General features: G+C 44.8%; 3 protein-coding genes across 4 annotated transcripts; 1 reads left to right on the forward strand and 2 right to left on the reverse strand.

Moving 5' to 3' along the window:
• The first annotated feature begins 1,325 nt into the window (after positions 1 to 1,325).
• gpr3 (G protein-coupled receptor 3) lies at positions 1,326 to 4,269 on the forward strand. Its single transcript, XM_080484301.1, has 2 exons — positions 1,326 to 1,617; positions 2,604 to 4,269. Exon 2 carries the CDS (start codon positions 2,632 to 2,634, stop codon positions 3,622 to 3,624), a length of 993 nt encoding a protein of 330 aa, XP_080340427.1. The 5' UTR covers positions 1,326 to 1,617; positions 2,604 to 2,631; the 3' UTR covers positions 3,625 to 4,269.
• A 631-nt stretch (positions 4,270 to 4,900) lies between these two features.
• wasf2 (WASP family member 2) lies at positions 4,901 to 12,165 on the reverse strand. The gene is made up of 9 exons (XM_080485276.1): positions 12,044 to 12,165; positions 10,482 to 10,645; positions 10,158 to 10,292; positions 9,878 to 10,031; positions 8,969 to 9,086; positions 8,714 to 8,835; positions 7,696 to 7,842; positions 6,948 to 7,435; positions 4,901 to 6,128 (listed from the first exon to the last, which is right to left on the reverse strand). The coding sequence occupies exons 2-9, from the start codon at positions 10,612 to 10,614 to the stop codon at positions 5,971 to 5,973; spliced, it is 1,455 nt and encodes a 484-aa protein (XP_080341402.1). The 5' UTR covers positions 10,615 to 10,645; positions 12,044 to 12,165; the 3' UTR covers positions 4,901 to 5,970.
• Positions 12,166 to 12,536: 371 nt separating this feature from the next.
• On the reverse strand, positions 12,537 to 19,947 carry LOC308122993 (putative methyltransferase-like protein 24). 2 transcript variants are annotated; one of them, XM_080485200.1, is made up of 5 exons: positions 19,525 to 19,947; positions 17,999 to 18,097; positions 15,640 to 15,776; positions 15,188 to 15,380; positions 12,537 to 13,931 (listed from the first exon to the last, which is right to left on the reverse strand). In XM_080485200.1, exons 1-5 carry the CDS (start codon positions 19,828 to 19,830, stop codon positions 13,626 to 13,628), a joined length of 1,041 nt encoding a protein of 346 aa, XP_080341326.1. In that variant the 5' UTR covers positions 19,831 to 19,947; the 3' UTR covers positions 12,537 to 13,625. The 2 variants fall into 2 exon arrangements, with proteins under 2 accessions (XP_080341326.1, XP_080341325.1); XM_080485199.1 differs by having other exon boundaries at positions 15,188 to 15,455.
• Positions 19,948 to 20,309: the final 362 nt, after the last annotated feature.

Genomic DNA, 20,309 nt, shown 5'->3' on the forward strand with positions numbered 1-20,309 from the left:
AGCAATATAGTCAATAAATTGTTTGCTGACATGTGTGATTACGCAGAGATTTACAGGATCGGGAGAGTAAAGACGACATTTCTGAAGGTGACAAGTCTGCAGGCTCATGCTACCTCAGTGACGTAGGAGGGGCAATCGACCGGAAGCACGACCTAATAAGGCTCGAACGGGATGAGATTCCTCCAGCTTGTGCGTTGCCGTGCGCGACCATGAGGACTCCGGCCTTCGGGTCTTCGTGCAGCAGCGACGCGCACACCGGGGAAGCCATGAATCCCCAGCTGTTTTTTTTTACTGAAAGAGGGGTCTGTAAATTCACCTTCCATATTGTAGTCTATACTGTGCATTGTATAGATCAGATTTTGGGAAAAGCTCATTTCTTTTAAGCTTACATCGTTTGAGCCTGACTTTATATCTAGGCTTCTGTATTGTATTCTGTATGTATTTATGTTTTATAAATCACTTTGAATATATTTTACTATCCCTTTACTTTTCCACCATTCACTATTTTTGGACTACTTGCATGTACTTTTGCACTCATCCATGTATACATTCCGATGTGTATGTTTACATATATATATAATGTTTCGTCAATCTATAGCGAAGCACATCAAGTTACATTTTATTGTCTGAAAGGCGGCATATGGATGAAGATTGACTGATACTTTAAGCTTTCTGTCTGATGTACATATTGTGACCCTACATTGGGATGACGTTATCCTATCTCACAGGATATACATTTTTAGACAAATAGTACCACATAGATACTGCTATTACAGTAGCTGCTATACCACCATTGCTACTACTACTATTACTGCTACTAATAATAATAACAATAATAATAATAATAATAATCACCATCATCGTGAAAATTAAATTGTGATTGATAATTGGAAAACGTAGCAGTACAGTGCCTTCGTCAGTTAATTTCCTTGGTTATTTATTTATTTTCGTATCTTGAAGTATCTCTTCCACACAGATGCCCTCGTTCTTGAGGATATCTCCCCATGAGTCATCCTGATGTGTTTCAGCACCACGGACAGCACCACTCCTCCAGTTCTTTCCCTTCAGCCCCGCCCATCTCCAAAAACAATCTGCACCCATTCAGCGCGCGCCTCTCGGTCTTATTGATAAAATGTGCGCGTTGGGGGTCTGCTATGTCGTCGTCATTTACCAGAAACGAGAGTCGGAGTGAACCGCAATGGGAGGGGCGATGGAGATGCCGCATTTTTCTGAATGAAATTACTCCAGCTACGCCCCCCCCCCTCCCTCTCCGACCCGCGCCCTAAACGCCGGCTTCTGATTGGTGGGGCGGCTCAGTCACTGGCGTCACACCAGCTCTCTTGTGGAAGAGTCCGCGCGCTGGAGCATTCATTGTGCTTTCTATAAGCGGCTGAAGAGGACGAGGAGATGCAAAGCCAGTCCATGTCCATGTGAGAGTTTGGCTTGACTTTGATGCAGACAGGAGTGCACACGCACGAGGACTGTGCTTGTTTAAACTGGTGCCAATCCTCAGAGGACAGAATCAGCCGTCGTCTCCATCATCACTTCATCCGGATCTCACAGAAGAAGACAAGAAATCTGTTAACGCTCGCAAAAGGACGGATTTGTGTTCATAAGGTAAGATGGATGATTTAGTCTATAAAATGTAAAACTGCAGTTTTGGTAATGCGCGCGGTCATGTGTGCGTGCATGTGTTTGGGGACATCCTCTGTGGCGCAGTGAACCCGCAACTGTGTTACACAACAGGGTCCTCCGCATCAAGAGGTGGGATATACCTCCTCACTCGGGGATTGGACATGAGGAGGGTGAAAGACTGCCGGAGCCACGAATGCTCTCCTTGTATGAGCAAAACAAACACGGAGAGCTCGAAGTAAAATTACACCGTGGTGATGTGCGTGCTTTCAGGACATTTTGACATGCACTGAGAAAACATGCTGATAACGAACAATTTGTTCGCCGTTAAATGTGCAACCGTGCATGGTACATGATGCACATTTAGTCTGAACACGTTTCAGACTGAGATGAGCTCACAGATTCCAGAGACGACCTAAATTATTCTGATCGTGTCTTGATGTTTGGAGGGGAGGAGAGCTTTGAAGCATGTTCAGCGTGAAATCAGGAATGCATTGCAAATCCCATCATTTTTAGTTACAGGAAGCTTCAGCAATACATTAATGTAACTCTACTCTCACTCTCGCAATTTGCTCAACTTCCCGAAAGACTATAAAGACCGTGACGTCACTGAAACATCAGAAGTCAGCAAGAGGGCTGTGGAAATGTAATCATTAAATAAAATATGAGCCTTTATATTAAAAGGGTAGATGGCTGTGTGTGTTTCGATATCACAGAGAATGGGAGCAAACAAAAAAAAGACTTAACACTCTCTCAGTCAGCGTGTAGTTTTCACATAATTAAAATACACTAGATTGACAGAGCTTAACATCACCACATTAGGTCTTATTCTGCTCTGTAGGATACCACATCCCACAATCTGACGCTTAAACCTCAGATTCTGGTGAACCAACAGCTGTTTAATGGACTGATGGAGATGCACTAATGACTCATCACAGCTAACATCCTCTTTTTCTCCACTCTTCTCTCAGGCGGTGTTTGGGCGACTATCAACCGGCAATGATCCTGAATGCCTCAGACCTGGCCTGGGATGAATCCTCAGGAGAAGACCCAATCTTCCCAGTGGACCAGCTGGGCAGTACACCTCAGTATGAAGTCCCGCCCCTCACCATGTGGGGTGTGGCCCTCTGTGTTTCAGGTACTCTCATTGCTGGGGAGAACGCCATCGTTGTCACAACCATCCTGGCCACGCCGTCCTTTCGTGCACCCGTCTTCTTGCTGCTAGCGAGCCTCGGACTGGCCGACCTTTTGGCCGGTGTGGCGCTGATACTGCACTTCCTGTTCCTGTTCTGTGTGGAGCCCAGCGATTGGTCGGAACTGCTGACCTCTGGACTGCTGGTGACATCTCTGACTGCCTCACTCTGTAGCCTCATGGGCGTTGCACTAGACCGGTATCTGTCGTTGAGTCACGCCCTCACCTACGGCTCAAGTCAATCACGTCAGAGAGCCGCCATCCTCCTGCTGCTGATCTGGTTGGGCGCGTGTATTATCGGGGCTGGACCCGCGATGGGATGGCACTGCCTTGAGGAGCCAAACTCCTGTTCTGTAGCACGACCTCTGACCCGGACGTATCTGTCACTGCTGTGTGGTGGCTTCCTCATAGTAGTTATTGTAACCCTTCAATTGTACGCCGGAATTTGCCGAGTGGCGCGGCGCCATGCCCATGCCATCGCCACACAGAGGCACTTCCTCCCCTCCAATCAGTCGTATGCAAGCAAACACAGCAGCGGGAGAGGATTCTCCCGATTGGTCCTCGTCCTCAGCGTGTTTGTGGGCTGCTGGATGCCTTTTTCCCTGTGGGGGCTGCTGGGAGACGCGTCCAGCCCTCCTCTGTACACCTATGCCACGTTGGTGCCGGCAGCAGGCAGCTCCCTGCTCAACCCCATCCTCTACAGTCTGAGAAATAAAGACATTCGCAAGGTGCTGCTCCACGCCTGCTGCCCACACAGATTCTCGCACAGCACACACACACACTACCCTGTTGACGTGTAGACTGCCAAACCTCGACGGACTCAAACCAACTCACAATCTATGCCAGACATATCTCCACACGTGTGCCAAGATACACACACATAGCTGCACTGACTATCATCCAGAGCCAGAACATTAAGTCTCCAACTGATACACACTCCCACACACAAATACATACACAAGCAGCACTCTTTCGTACGACGAAGTCCTTCTGCAAATCAGAATGTACCGAACAGTCTTTGCCGGCATCCATCCTGGGAGGAAAGAATAAACGTACTGTTCTGTGTGTACTTGGTGCCTCATCCTCAGTCAACTGTAGCTCAACGGGATCCCCAGAAAACAATATCGGAGGGACCCGATATCCACGGTATACATCGTAAATCACCATAAAAAGTGGAATTCATGAGTCCCTGCACTTTATGAAATGAGGAAAAAGATGGGTTTAAATCAAAGCCAATCACAGTGGACTGACATGTGATCCAAAGCCCAATTGTATTTACTTGAACATCTAGAAAACACAATGTTCTAGATCTCTGACATTAAAGTTTGCACACGCTGTTAAAGGCACTTTGAAAGGTACTGAATATATGTTGTTGCACAACCTTTTTGAAATGAATGAATATTTTATACTGATGAATAATAAATATGATTTTTTTTTCTACTGGGTGATGTAGCACTCTTCTCTTCACTGCTGCTTTTAGCCTGTTTGTCTCTCTCGGTCCCTCTCACTCTTCAGCTACGTTAGATACAGACGGCTGCTGCTATTTCTCCTGTAAATTATTTGGTGGCAAGAGAAAAAAAAAAAATCTTATGTTATTGAGGTTCCCCTGCAACCACGGCCTCCTTGTAAAATCTACAAAGCGGTCGCGGTATGAGGACGCAGTGATTATGCAAGAGGTTTTTCCTCTCCTACTCATTTTCTGAACTTTTCTCCAGTCGATCCATTTTCACACTCCCTACACAGTCAGCACCAGGCACAGTGCTAAGGTGTCCTCCACTGACAAGAAGAGGATGAGTCATGGGAGAGGCATGAGGGATCAAGGCAAACATTCTCAAAATCTGCTATGTGAGGCACCACAGTGAGTCATTCCCACAGATCCGCAAACAATAACTATAATTCACTTGTCTTTATTGAAATCACTACAATCGTTTGGAGATTAGAAGCAGGACACGCAGAACTTTGGCCAAAGCATGCTGTGTGATTGTACTTCCAACACAGGCAGAATTATTAAAAAAAAACAGAAAACAACAGACAAAAGGCACTTGAAAACATGTGGTCCACACGGAACATTAGTCAATTCTACAAGTGACTCATTAATGGCAAATAGTAATATTTTTTTTTTTTAGAAGAAGCTGATCTGAGATCAGTGCAGCTGATCAAATTAATGCACAATGAAACAATATATAAGAAGGCACTTGTATCAGGCAGCAGGATAAGACAAAAGGCAGCCTGATTTTATCCAGAGCACAGTGACTGAAGCAAAAGATGATCCCAAGGAAAACCCAACAAACATGATTGTAGGAGGAAAAACATATTAGAACTAAATGCATCAAATGAATAAGTCGTATTTCTGTTAAAATGTCTGCATGCGTTAACATGGCAAGCTGATCAAACATCACTCGTGTCTGACAGGTGTCAATACTTCTTCCTTATCACATCAAATACTCAATTCACAAGTTTATGAGCGACAACCACAAGTCAATCGTTCCCTTGGCAGGTGTAGACAAAGGCAAAATGGAATTTAATAATATGATAAACACTGTGATTTAATTGCTTTATCTTTAGTAAATATATTCTGAGATGTGATGTAAACTTTACATCTAAATAACATAAGCGAGACGGTATCAAAGTATAAAGTTTGTGTCTTTCCACTGAACTTGTGCAACTATTGCAAACAGGCAGGGTTACCTGCGTGTGTGTTAGAACTTCCCCTCTTATTATCGGTTACGGCAACGTACCACAGCAAATTAAATTCAGCTTTAAGCCTGCAGCGGAGGACACCTGATTCCAGCAGACAATCGGATAAAAGTACATGTGGTGTGTTTATGCACTCACTCAACAGAAAGAGGCCAGCGTCACGTCACATGACACTTAACAACAAGCGATGTGTCATCCCGCGGACGCGACATCGCACTGGGACACACGCAGACGCACTCGCACTCTTTGGCCATTATCCAACTTCTGACATGTATAATTTTCAAATACAATATGGGTCACGGAATGTGATTTGGAATTTGTTACCGGCGCAGTACGAGAATACAAACTGATCACTGCTTTGCTTTAGGAATGTAACCCGAATGGAAACACACGGACGTTGTTTAAGGCCGGGGAAAGACACAAAAATGTGGTAGAGTGAGGGGCCGCGATCATTCAGACCACTCGTCATCGTCAAACTCCGAGGAGTCGTCCTCGCTGTCGCTGCACTCCACAGCGATGCGGCGCGAGAGGATGGCAGCCACATCGTTGCCAAAGTGATCCCTCTTCTCCTGCTCCCGCTGGGCCTCCACCTTCCGCAGGTTGAAACCTAAAGCAGAGTTCGTCAACATGGTCAGAATAAAACATTGACACGATCTTTTACCTGGTCATTTATGCGGAAAAATCTAGATACTAAGAAGTTTTCTTTATACAAACAGTTCAGTGTATCATTAACCAAACTTTATGTTGACAACATGGTGCCACCAACTGTAGGGTTGATAATGATTATTTTTGTTACGTATATGTTATGCATATAGTTAATTAAGTGTTGCTATGGGTGACACAAACATGTCAAGTAATACTGATATCAAATACGAAATACTACAAGCTCAATGAGAACCAACATACACAGTCATCTGTGGTAAGATGTGATTTAAAAAATGTTTTAGGAAACTAATTTGCCTTTTTTTTTTTTTTTTTAAATCTTTAAGTCTGAGAAATTCTAAATGCATCTGTTGAATAACAAAGTGAAAAGCACAGCATGATAAAGTTCTTCGATTATAGTATAAGCTACTTTAAATTGTGCTACAGTAATTAAATTGAACCAAAAATGTAGTAACTTCAGCCACACAACCCATCTCCAGCCTGCTGCTTTGGTTCACTACTTTAGGTGATGTAACAAAGTGTCTGCAGCAAATAAAAACCGCTGAGAGGTGTGTGGGAACGACGGCACAAAACATAACAGCAGTTATGTAATGAAAACATTCAAAAGCACTTTAAACAGTAACTGAATAGTTTTCACGAGACCATATTGTGACCAGGAGGTAAAACAAAAAAAAAAAGATCATTTGTGTGTCGTTGTATTACAAGTTCCATATTTTGATGGAGTTGCAGGACATGTCGTCACCGTGTTTCCTCGGAGTCTCACCTTGTCTGATCGCCTGCAGCAGGTCACTGCGAGGGTCATCTTCTGGCTCCGGCTGAGGTTTGGGAGCAGAGCTGGGTGCCGCTCCACCACCAGACAAAACAGGCGGGGGTGGAGGAGCAGGACTAGCAAAGGATGGGGGAGGAGGTCCAGGGGGAGGCGGTGGAGGAGGAGGAGGCGGAGGTCCACCACCTGCAGGCATAGGAGGTGCGGGAGGAACAGCAGACATAGAGGGTGGGGGAGGGGGAGCAGGTGGGGAGGGATAGGCAGAGTTGGAGAGAGGAGGAGGGGAGGGCGGGTTGTCAAAGCCAGGAGGAGGCGGGGGAGCCCCAAAACCGGACGGCGGAGGCGGGGGAGGAGGAGCAGGGGGAGGTGAAAGGTTCGGGCGGGAGTTGGGTGGCGAGGAGGCCATGGGGGGAGCAGGAGGCGGGTGGTTTGGACTCAACACGCTGACACGCTTCTGGGTTGGTGCTCCGTACTGTCCGTCATACCTGCAGGCGACGGAGTGAAAGTGAGAACTAAAAAAACGACTAATCGCTTCACTCAGTTTGCTTTTTCAAGCACGGCAGCTCATGTGAACTGAAGTAAATCAAGCTGAGGAGAAAAAAAAAAAAAAGGTCCATTGTGTGCTGAACCCTGCAGTGGAAGATATTTCTGTGATGCGAGTGCAGCTGTGCTCTTAACTGCACGGCGTGCAGAGGCGGCGGCGTGCCGGCAGCATGTGTGGGCTTGTGTGTGTGACGCTACTTACGCCATGTCTGGAGGTGGAGGAGGCAAGAAGTTATCAGGCAGAGGGGAGCCGGGATCATAAACATAGGAGCCGGTGCTCAGCTCCAGGCCATCCGGTTTGAAACCATCTCCAGAGCCGATACTTCCATTAAGACCCTCAGAAGAACTCCTTGAATTAAATGAGAAAAATCACAAATCAGCCCAAAATATTGCATTTCCACCTGTATTTCATGCAAGCAGACCGGGGAGGAACAAGTAAAACCTAACTGACGATTGCCACTATTCATGTTCCCAATCTAATAATCTCAACTGCTCTCACAGTCTGAAAGTTTGTTTTGAGGTTATTTGGTGACTGAAATCGTCAAACGTCTCGAAACAAATCATTACCATGAGGAAAAACACTTTTATTTATTTATTTATTTTTATTGTAATTTAATGGAAATAAGAATTTTCAAATCACAGCTATTTTTTCATTAGCATATTTAACTTATCCCTGTAAATAATCAATAAACAAGAATATAACTAATATTGCTTCATATCTTAAAAAAAAAATAATCAATAAATTCTCAGTATAATCCACATTGGATAAAATCATTTTTAAAAACACATAAAATACAATAGAACTGCAAGGCTGTCATCAACATGAGCCTCAATTATTCCCGTGATGTTCTCAGCTTGTTTAACATATTTTTAGATATTTATATCTACTTCAAATGTTTACACTGTCTTTGCAATCATACAAAACTTATTGCAAAGACTGTAACTAAAACTATTCTGGCTCACGTGTTTACTGGGAGTTTTCAGTGACGAAAAGCTCGACACCAAAACCCCTGAGAGCCTTTTTCCGACAGGACATACCAGCCTTATCATTGTGTACCGATTGGCTGATAAGAAAGGAGGAAAGGGGCTGAACTGTATTCTCACTATTTAACCCCTTTTGTGTTTAGAAGGACTGGATTCATCTGGATTCGAGAGGCTTGTGAACATACCTTTGACCACCTTGACATGTTTTTCCACCTCTGTGTCGTGCTTTAACTCACATCTGATCATTCTTCGGCACCACGAACTCTTCTCCCATCTTACGCCGTTCCCACTCCTCCTTCCTAGTCTTGATCTTCCGAGGATTGAGCGTCCTTTGGTTCACATGGTCTTTCTTCTCCTTCTACTCAAGACACAGTTAAAAAAAAAAAAAAAAAAAGAATATTCAAATGTTTCACAAAATGTGATTAATGTCGAGCCGTTCTAAATCGGCTGCTCATTGTTTGTTGTGCGTATGGCTGCGATGAGTGTCTCACTCTGTGCTTGCGTTTCTCCTTCATGATGTCCTTGGTGTCCTGCAGCATCTTCTCCTTCCACAGGTCAAAGAAGTAGGAGGGATCCGTGTAAAACTTCAGGGCCTCTCTCCCATCGTCCCTGCAAGCAACAATTCACCGACAGTATAACACCAAAGTATCAGCAACACTCCTTATGTCACGTGTACAGATTAAAATAAAGCCACGTGTGAAGACAGAGCTTGACTTACAGCACGTCTCGATACAGAACTGAACCAGAAAGCTTCCTTTGAAGTGCAAATTTAACACTTTATTAAAAATGTCTTCTGCTAAAACGTCCAGCCTGACACAGATAACATAATTATTCAGAGACTAAATAACGTAAATGAATCAGCGAAGACTAAGACTCTGTTCATCACTGATGTCACGTTTCTCTTCTACCATTCTCTCTCTCCTTGCTGTGTTGAATCATAATAGCAATGCATAATTTACAGCATAATCAGGATGTCATTAATAATTGTCAAATCGGTCATGAACAGTCTATAATATCATCTACAATTGTGACACACATGGTAATTGTCGTCCCCAGATTTTAACACGAGCGCTGCTCTCGTACAATCAAGGTGTTGCTTCGCCATTTTCTGTCTAATCTGGTAATACAGTCATTCTGGTTGTCATCAAGTGTTGGCACGTTTTTTTTCAACCGAGGACAACGGGCACCCACAGAGAGGCCCACTTCCTGATCAGGTTGGTAAGCATGTGCACCAGGGGGGGGCGGGCTTCAATAATGCAAACTCCCGACAAAAATATATCATGCACGCGTGTCCCTGTGTGCGCACACGCGCTCACACGTGCTCTTATTATTCCTGGCATGCTGTGATGCAGTGAAAACATACGGGCCTTAGATGTGTCTGCATGTACGTGGCCTCCTACCGGTATTGGCTGAGATGGTTGAGCGGCGGAGGCGGATCACAGGTTGTGTAGGTGTCTTGTACAGGCATTGGCAGAGACGGCCTCGTGAAGAGCTGCTGGTCCTGAATGATGCTGCTGCGGAAGGCTTTACGGGTGGTGATGGCCTGCAGAGAGACTGGGACAAACAGACATGACGAAAGGTCATGTTTTTAAATATTCATCGCGCTCAAATAAAGACAGGATGAGACAGTCCAGGCGAGGGGTTTCAGAGTAGTAACGGTGGACATGTTGAGGCACTGACCCTCCTCTTCTTTGGGGTCCAGTTGGGTGACCTTAACCTGCAGACGATCCACTCTCTCTCCCAGTGTGTTCACCCTGATGGCAAACGCTTCGGCCTGGACAAAGAGCTCCCCGAACACATCCTCTGCATATTTGCCTAGACACAAACACACTCAATGGGTTCCTACATTGCACTGATTAACAGTGAGCCTTACGTACGCTAAATAATCAGAAATAAAATACACATCACTCGACCCCTGCCACGTGTTATAGCACACACTCATTTCAGATTTCAGCAGCACAGCGACACCCGGCTTCCCACTCATTCATTCAGTCAGACACTCACTGAGGCTGCCGAGCTGGCGGATGATGTTGGCCAGGCTGATATTGGTGACACATTCCAGCTCACTGCGAATGCTGTTGGGGATGGTCTGGCGACTCACATGTCGTGGCTCTATATTCCTCGTCACCAAAGGCATGCTGAGGCGAGGTGGATCGGGCAGCCGAACCCTGACAGGAGAAGATGAGGAGGAGGAGGAGAGTTATTTCAAAGACATACCAGTGTCGGGACACGCAGTTCTAAACTGTACACACTGTGATGCAGAGGATGGATGGTCAAAACCACAAACACGGTACTTAGGAGAAGTTTATAGGTTCGGGGCCTTCACTAGTTATTTTTATGACATTTATTATTTTAACTCCAGCCATCTTCTGCAGTACTTCATACAACTTTGGGCTGCAGGAGGCTGAAGCAGAAGTATATATCTGTATTAACACTTAAATAAAGAGTTAACCGTTTCTCCTGGTATAACAGTCTTAAACCACCTGCAATTTAACTATTTTATTTATAACGAGGGCCTGTAAAACGGTATTTTTTTAACCTGTTTATTACAGTATTGGACACAGTGACTACGCAAAAAGACTTGTCTTTACTTAAATAGGTCACACGCTCATGAGAGACACAAATAGCTGTGTATAAAAAGGAAACACTGACACAGACAGAGGAAAGCAGAAGCAAAACTAAAGCTTTGCTCCACTTGCCAAACGTCAACTACCTACCAAGTAAGTGTGACAAGAAAAAAAAAAATAATTGCAAAATGTGCATTGAAAATACAAGATAGAAAAGATGCAATGACTTCTGCACCATCAAAGTGGTGTAAATATGTGGAACTGTATCAAACAGATGGTGTTTAATTCAAAAATGCCAGCTCACACACACACAGAACACTGACTGCATGATCTCATGGGGAGTAAGTCACAGTGGATGACAGCTCCGGGACTTGCAGAGAAGTGTATACTCTCCCTGCTGGCAGGTCAGTACAGGCTGAAGTAGGTTTACTGTAAGTATAGCCTGCTGGGCCTGCTGATGCCATTTCGGTTTCCTAATTACAAGTTTTTCATGTGAACTTGGGTCACTTCAGAAAGTGGTGGATCGTGGGATTAATGACACTCAGCGTCTGCACAGCTGCTTGTGCCAACGAACACGACGTCCAACGTATTTTGCAAAGTGAGCATCCTGACCGGGATATTCTTTTGTTTTCTTCACAGTAATTAAGTAAACTGCTGCCGTTTGGTCCCGCTCATTGTGGTGAGAAATATGTTCGACTTGCAAGTGACAGACATTTTCTTTCCTCCACTTGGAGAAAATCAAATTCGTAACATTTAACCAGTTGAAAGTTCAATATATATATATATATATATTTATATATAAAATACCTTTACAAGACAGCACAACATTAAAAACGGGTTTACGCCCAAAACATTATCTACAATGTAACTTGGGATTTAGGCCTTGTCCGAGCAGGAAGTAACTAGTATGCGGTTCTTATTTCGAAGGAACGGCCAGAACAACTATGATGTCACATTTTACTCCATCAAAATAACTCTAAACTATCACACTTTACTTACCGTCAAAACTGGAACCTGTATACAGCCTGATAGTTGTCCTGTCCCAAGATTTTCTCCAGAAACGCAGAGCGGTACACTCCGCGGTCGAGCCGACAGATCATACAAGTCCCGGGTTTGTGAACTTCTGATTGGTCGAAGCAAGGCGTTCCTCGGAGCTGATTGGCTCGCGCATCTGTCGCTCTCTCCAAACGAGAACAGGATGTGGACATTTCAACGTAAAGTGCGCAAACTCCACCCAAATTACTGGCAAACATCTGTGCGTAATTTGCGTAACGGAGGGCGGAGGCAGCGCCACATTCCAGCGTGCGCTCCAGCGAGTTGGAACGCGTCCGAGGAATGACCGGCATCGAGCTCCTTCATGAATACGAACTCGGGGAGAAAAGCACTTATGAGGATGAACGTGTAAATCCTCAGCGGCTGAGGGTGAGCGCATCCTTTACAAATCAGTCTGTGAAACTGGAACTGGATAAGATTCAAGGGACAAGAAACCAGTCAAGTTTAAGTTTTGTGTTTATATGCATATTTCGCATCATCTTGAGTTTACATACATGGGTTGGAATAAACAGTGATATAGATATTTCTTGTATTTTGCGAGCGCCGTATGTCAGTAATTGTACGCATTTTCCCGTTTCTACATTCGGTATTATGTGACTGCATGGTGAACGTTGGTAAGATTTGTTTATATTCCTCCACAGCCTCTCAAAACACAACTGAAGACTGTAAATAAAACAAAAAACAAATAGAAATGTAAAATTCGAAGGCGACCATCAATCTTCAGGCCAATATGTTTTCAGATACAATCAAAACAACACGAATGACAAAACAACCTGATATATAATTACATCATATTTTTCCTTAAAACACCTTCCAACTGCAACATCATGTGTTAAAAAGAGCAGATTTTTCTTTTTTGCAGAAATGCTACTGGAGTTATGTTTTAACAATCAGGAACTCAGACCAATAAAAATACAATCTTGCTTAAAACAAGTCTAAACTTAATGAAAGGTTCTTTGGTGGTCCCAGGACATTGAACAATATTGCTTTTGTAAAAGCTGAATTTATGACAGAAATGCTGCACTTGAGGATATTTGATTGTTCAAGTGTAACGAGGTGGCCTTTTGGTGTCGTCCACACAGGAAGGAAACATGAAAGTGGTGATATCCAATACAATCGGCACAGTCAAGTGAAAGCTCTTTTCACGGCAAAGGTTTATTGCATATTAGCGGATTTACGGCTGACAGGAATGTTGACAAATTAGATAAGGAAGCACTGCATCAGGATTTGCATGTTTTGTTTCGTAAGATATTACCACCTTTCATAGTTTGTACTGCTTCTTTATTAATGATCCCTCTTTTTCCTCCATATTTGGTCAAATCACGGACGAAACACTATTTCCCTCAAAAATAGAATCACAGAGCAGATCCGTTCATGTCCACTAGAGGGAGATGTGCAGATGTGCTTGAAATCTCAAGTAAAAAAAACGTTTTTTTTTTTAAATTCATCCACTCCACCAACTGTCTCCTTCTTGTTTAGCACCTTCTACCTGGGATTATGTGCTGCTCTGTTGCTCAGCGTATGAATGTCAGTGTTGTGTATTAACCCAGCTCAGTGTGTAAGAGCTGTAGGCATTTTGTACAGTCCGCTTCAGAACAATGTGACCCTCTCCTGCTGAGCTGTGAACCAGCTTGAGTCCAGAGACTTGAAGACCCTGAAGAACACTGAACCAATAACGGAGCACTTCCTCGTTGGTTCCGCCCACCTCAAAGCCTGCCCACTGGAGATGCAGGGTGGCGACCAGATGATGGACATTTTGAAGGGTCCCCGACTCGATCCAGCTCTGGAAAACGCGCCACTCGGCGCTCAGCAGGTCGGCATACAAGAAGTGCACCTGAGGACATCAATGAATTTATAATTGCTTTGCAATTCCATGATTTTGACCTAATTAGTTGCTTACATCATGCAAGTTCCACAATTCTAAAACTTAGTCTTAAGCTGGTTAACTTTGGAAGTGAAACAATTAGCAATGCTGAAAATGGCACAAGACAATGATTATCCATTATGTAGAGCAAAAATTTAACATTTTTCTCAGATTGAGGGCCACAACATTTTTTTATCGAGCCCCATTCAGAGATACAACAATTCACAGTGCTTTACAAAGAAATGAAAGAAATAGATTACAGCAAGCAACTAAGAATCTTAATATGAAGCAATCACGAGCATGACATACTTTAAAACCTCTCACATTCTCTCTCGCACGCGCTCATCTTTTTCGCTGGGTCAATACTACTTACTAAAAAAAGTATTTGCAACTGAATTGACTTTTAAAACGACTTTCCTCTTCTTCTAACGTGTGAAGCCAATTATGTAATAATTATAGGAAATTGCTTTAAAGGGCTTCAAAGAATATGGATGGAAGCTACATGTGGCTCACAGGCCTTGAGTTGTTAATTTCTGGTGTTCATCTTAAACAGTTTATTTATTTGTTCTTCAGCCCTTGTTTTGTTGGAAAAGGCCTCATCATTTTGTTATTAACAGAGAATTTTCGCTGAACCTGACAAGAATTGCAAATGTTTGGCGCATATTAAGTGTGATCTACAATATTATCTGCATGTTCAATAATCATTTACTCAGAGGCTGTCAGCATTTAGCTTTGCAAGTACGCCTCTAATCAGAATACCCAAATATTTGGAAATGAAATAAAATCATCATTAAATATTTACAAATTGATATCTTGGAGCCCTTCTTACGCTGTGGGCCAACACAGACTCAAATTGCAGGTATGTAGTTCCCTCTTGTGGCTGCAGGCTGTAACTGGGCCAGACTGTGATTCATGCACTTAAATTGTTGCCATGGCAGCCAGGGATGGCGCAGAGCCCTGTTGCCATGGGAACGTCCAAGTAAAAGAGGTTTCTGGGTATGGGGTAAAAAGACTCTGAGGTATGTTAGTTTGGCTCCGTTCCTCTGAATTTGAGTGTGTGTGCGTGTGCGTGTGCGTGTGCGCGTGCGTGTGCGCGTGCGTGCGTGCGTGCGTGCGTGCGTGCGTGCGTGTGTGCGTGTGTGTGTGCGTGTGTGTGTGTGTGTGTGTGTGTGTGTGTGTGTGTGTGTGTGTGTGTGTGTGTGTGTGTGTGTGTGTGTGTGTCGTACTGTTCGATGTCCCAGAGCTGCCATGATGTCTGCCAGTGTTTGAGAAACACCACCCGGGTTGCCTCTCGCCCCGTGCTTGCGTCTCTTTCGCGCTCGCCACTCCAGCCACATCTTGTGCTGGCTGACCACACCTCCATCACCACGGTTACTCGCCAAACTGTTGCCAAGGCGACCACCAGATGCATTGGAGTTGCTGAGATCAAAACTGTGAACTTCACATCCCAGCCTTGACACGGTCCTCAGAAAGTCTGCGTCTCCCCCGTCCATGCTGGGGAGACAAAGACACACAGATAGACGGAGAGGCAGGGGAGCACACGGCTACTTTGAAGATTAGTGCATGCATGATTAAATATGCATTGCATTGTTTATTTCAACTCTTCCATCGGTACAAGCGCATAACAACGATAGTGCGTGCACTGACATGAGTGCACAGTGCAGACATATGGGCACACCTGAAGGAATATGCAACACACGCTCCGTCTCCAGCTGGAATGAGCCAGTCCTCGGCACACAGCAGCCAGTGGGCTGCAGCTGCAGGGTGCTGCACCTCCCGAGCCTGCCCCGGAGACAAAACCCTGGAGCAGTTCAGCTGGGAGTGGACATGAGGAGAGAGAGAGAGAGAGAGAGAGAGACAGGTGAAATGGGCTGGGTAGCAGCTCAGCCTCGTGGGACTCAGCCTGTGGACTTCTTCCTGTGTAATGGGCATGTTGTGCTCAACCATCTGTCCTTACTCACTCCAGCTACCCTTCTAATTCCTGTCGTATCGTATAAAGGACACCCTTGGCTTGCCAGTGATTTATTATGTGTTATACTGGAATGTTGGGAACGCTGCCTTTTTCCCCTTTCAAAATACATAGTTGGAACAGCAATAGGAAAAAATTATGGAAAAAGGAGAAGTCAAATTTAGCCGTGTGTTTTTCTTTTACTATCATCATCATCATCATCATCATCATCATCATCACTATGTTATGTTTTAAAGCTCTTGTTATTCGTGATATTTCCATTTAAGAGAATACAAATGAATAAATAACCGCCCTCTTCAGTCTCAGATCAAACAGAAACAAGAGCAATCAGAGATTTCTGACGTCCGCCAACGGTTACATCGATCACTGGTGAAAATTAGGTGAAAATCTCTCACGTAGTTTTGATGTAATCCTTAAAAGCCCCAAAAAATGAAATGAAAAACCTTCAAAATTTAATGGAATCTTCCATGGCCTAATATCTCTCTGTGGTGAAAAGTCCGACCTATACGAACGTAATAAAAAAAGAGCTTGGCTCTTGATATCTATGGTGATGAATTACTAGAATTTATATAATATTTTTGAATCATTGAAATTTCATAACCCCACAGGATGCAGAGCTGTCCCTGCATATCAGGGTACATCTAGATTTCAGAAGCTTCATTATGAGAGCAAATCCAGATTCCTGATCCCAGATCGTCCTCCTGTGAGGTGACAGCGTGGGACCGACACGGCACCATGTGGGCAACTTGAACCAGCCAATATGCCAGAAACTTTCTGTATTAATATCACTTTACAGCTGTAAACTGCTCCACTTTGTTCATCCTTGAGTTCATCTGTCACTCACACTGAAACAGCATGTGGTCCACTACATTGGACAAGGTGAAATATAAAAATATTTAATAAAACAAATAGGTCTCAACTGAGCGAGAAATTCACGGATTAAGATAAATCAAAGCACGATAGGATTAAACGTACGGTCAACCTCCATACTGTTTCATCTAGTTCAGGGAGGCAAAGTTCTGGATCAACAGGTCCGGAGTTCACCACAGAGCAAACAGAGAAACAGGTATATATGAGTTATTGTGTGGAATTGAATAGATGAAGAATGGCAAACAAAATCAACACAACATACGAGATTTAATGCGAAGAGAAATAATTTTCCCTCCCTGTTCGGCTGCACTTCTTGTTGTGTAAGTTTTTACTCTCGTTCGGGGGTTTCCAGTCTGGAACTCAGCGTCCTCGCTGGCTCCAGATCTGGCAGGAACCTGCTGCCAGCATATTGACAGGGCTTGACTGATCATATTACTGCTACGTTAACCCCCACACTAGTCTGCAGTTGCAGAAGTGAAGTAAAAGTGAAGTTTTTTATTTTTTTATTTTATTGATTGTTGTTAGGGCTTGGCAAGATTTAACTTCTGGCTGCAGAAATATGAGCTCAAGTTTAGCCTGAGAGCTTGAGGGAGGGTGCTATATTTTCGACCAGCGGTTCAGAGCCTAAGGGTCAGGGCCTCCTTGATGTGCCGAAGATAAATCTAAGAAGTCACGAGGCATAATTCTGAAAACAGAAATGAAGAAAAAAGAAAAACATCCTCCACTCCATTTTTATCTCATTTTTAAATTTAGCATATTTCCCATCTTTCCAGAGGATGAACTTGCTCCAATAAAGCACTGAAAATAAAAACGTGGTTAAACTGCCTGCAGCTCACCATCACTTGCAACCTGTGACAAAGGGTCACGCAACAACATTTCAGTGGCAAACAAACCCCAAACTTTTGGCACTACATATAAATGCAATCTTCTATTTACATGTACCTCTCCTACGATGTCGCCCTGCTATAGCTATTTCTGTGATGCTGGTACAAGTGTGCTTCAGTTCCTTAGATACAGAATTGTGACATAACCTAAAAATAACACCGGTGGGTACTCTTAGGTTCAGGTTCCAAGCACTGAGATGTGACGAGATTATTTTCATCTGTCGTTTCAGTTTAGCCAACTTTTCGGAGGTTAGAAGGTATTTTTATGCGGCGCCGCCGCCACGCTGTTGCTGGTTACGTTCTGTGCAGCCTACCTGTGGCCTTGTGATGTGCGCAACGATACGGCTGAGTTCTGCCGTGAAGGACGGCTTATCGGCCGCCCACGGTTGCACCTTCAAGGCCCCGGGTCCCACCTGGGAATATGCACACGTAAATCGTTACACACTTGTATATGCGGCGCAAGAAACAGCGGCGCATCCATAGGAGTTTGAAAGGAGGTTGAATAATGCAAAGGCATGGCAGTAATGTGTTGGAGTGCCCCAGATGGGAGTGCAAGGGAGGGAGGTCACAGGCAATGACCTCAGTCAGCAACATTACTGTATATCTGCCTTAGGCAGTGTAACATATAAAAAAACATATAAGCACATATATACCCCCCCCCCCCCTCGACCCCAACCCCCCACCCAACTCACACTGAACTGAACCCTGTGGTCACCATGGCAACCTCTGTGGAGAGGGAGGGGGGCGGGGGGGGGGGGGTGATGATTCACAAGAATGAGTCAGAGAGTTTAGCCTTGGGCACATAAAGAGGCAGTGGGAGAAAGGGAGAATGAACGAGTGAAGGAGTGAGTGAGTGAGGAGGAGGACAGAGGAGGAGTTTAGGGTAAAGACGGGGACAGATGCACCGTCTCAAACACAGATGGAGGTCGAGGTGCTACAGAGAGGAAGAGCAGCTGTCACCTCGCTCCGATCTGGGGTCAGCGCTGCCCTCACCTGTTCCATCAGGCCTATAAGAACTCTCAGAGCTGTAGATGAGGACACTACGCCACGTGTTGCATACCACCTTCAGCTTCACATTCTCGGTCTCCAGAGAGTAAGCATTTTTAGTTGAATGCTAAACTTCCTAAAGTTTTCTATTGGGATTCAATAAAAGCATTAATCTTCTGGCTTAAATGCTTTCAATTTGGAAGGTTTTCAATTGTTTTAAGTGTTACATTTGGCACTCAAGCTTATTTTCGATTTCAGTTTAGTTGTATTGAACTTATTAGTGAATTCAGTTACACAAATTGCTTGTTGTGCTGTGTTGGCCTGGAGGTTGTCTTGGTTTGAATTCCTGGCAAGAGGTTTTTGGTGGGGGAAATAAGTCACAGCTTGTCCCACTAATCGCCACAACTGTGAGCCTTTGCGCAAGACTTCTAAACCCCTGAATGCTCCCAGGGAGCTGCACAATGGCTGCCTGCAGCTGCTTCATGATGGGTTAAATACACAGTCACTCCACTGTCTGCATGTGATGCTTTAATAACTGTATCATGATCTCTTTCAAAAGTTACAAAGATAAAATCGTGCAGGGAAACCACATCCCCATGAACATCAGAGCACATCACCACACCACACACACACACACGCACACGCGCGCGCGCACACACACACACACACACACGCACACACACACACACACACACACACACACACACACACACTCACACACACACACACACACGCACACACACACTGTGCAAGAAGAGCAATGACGCATGCAGTTTGTAGGTTTGTCACAGATACATTATGTGTTGCAAACATTCAGAAAGTATTGCAATGAACTTTGTGCAACAAAACCAACCTGGTGCAAGTGCAGCTCATTCTCCTCGTAAAAGCGAGTCCCCTCCCTCTGCTCCCCATCTTCCTCCTCCTCCTCCTCTTCCTCCCCACGCTGCGCACCTGGCCGCCGGCTCTGCGTCCTCTCGGCCGGCTCGATGCTGATCACGGTGAAGGCGATCCTCCCGTCCTCCGACCCTCCCGGTAGCCGCGAGCCCACCATGAGGAGCTGCTGGAGCGCGAGGAGAAACGGGGGGACCAGCAGGAGCAGGATTCCCGAGCGGAGGGACAAACCACCGCTGCGTCCTGGCCACCGCGCACAGGTCAGCATTCCTCCGCCTCCTCCGCCGCCTCTGTGGAGGCATCTCCGGCCCGGTGCCCCGTGATTTCTGCTTTTTTCCCACAGGGCAGTGAGGAAAGTCCCAGCTGAAGACTCCCCCCTCCCCCTTCTCCCCCTCCTCCTTCCTCCTTGCTGTGACCCCCCGGGGAGAAAGATGTAGTGACGACGCGCATTCCTCGGTCAGTTGTGGCCTGATCGCCGCTCAGTGGCCGACAAGCACCAGGACTCACCGGTTTACCATAACAGAAGTGTTAAAAGTTCGAATCCACTCGTTTCTGGAGTAAACAGGATAATGACTCAGGCTGAAAACATGTTATCTGATTTTAAATAAATGAACTTTTCCCAAACAGCATGTGGCAATGTAAGCAAAGCAGGAGTTGACCCCAAAAAAACAGCTTTTTATGTTCTGGTTATTCCTACTATCTGATGAAGACGACATGTGGTGGTATGATATATTATTTAAATATATT

This window comes from Lipophrys pholis, assembly GCF_963383615.2.
Source record: "Lipophrys pholis genome assembly, chromosome: 17".
NCBI lineage: Eukaryota > Metazoa > Chordata > Actinopteri > Blenniiformes > Blenniidae > Lipophrys > Lipophrys pholis.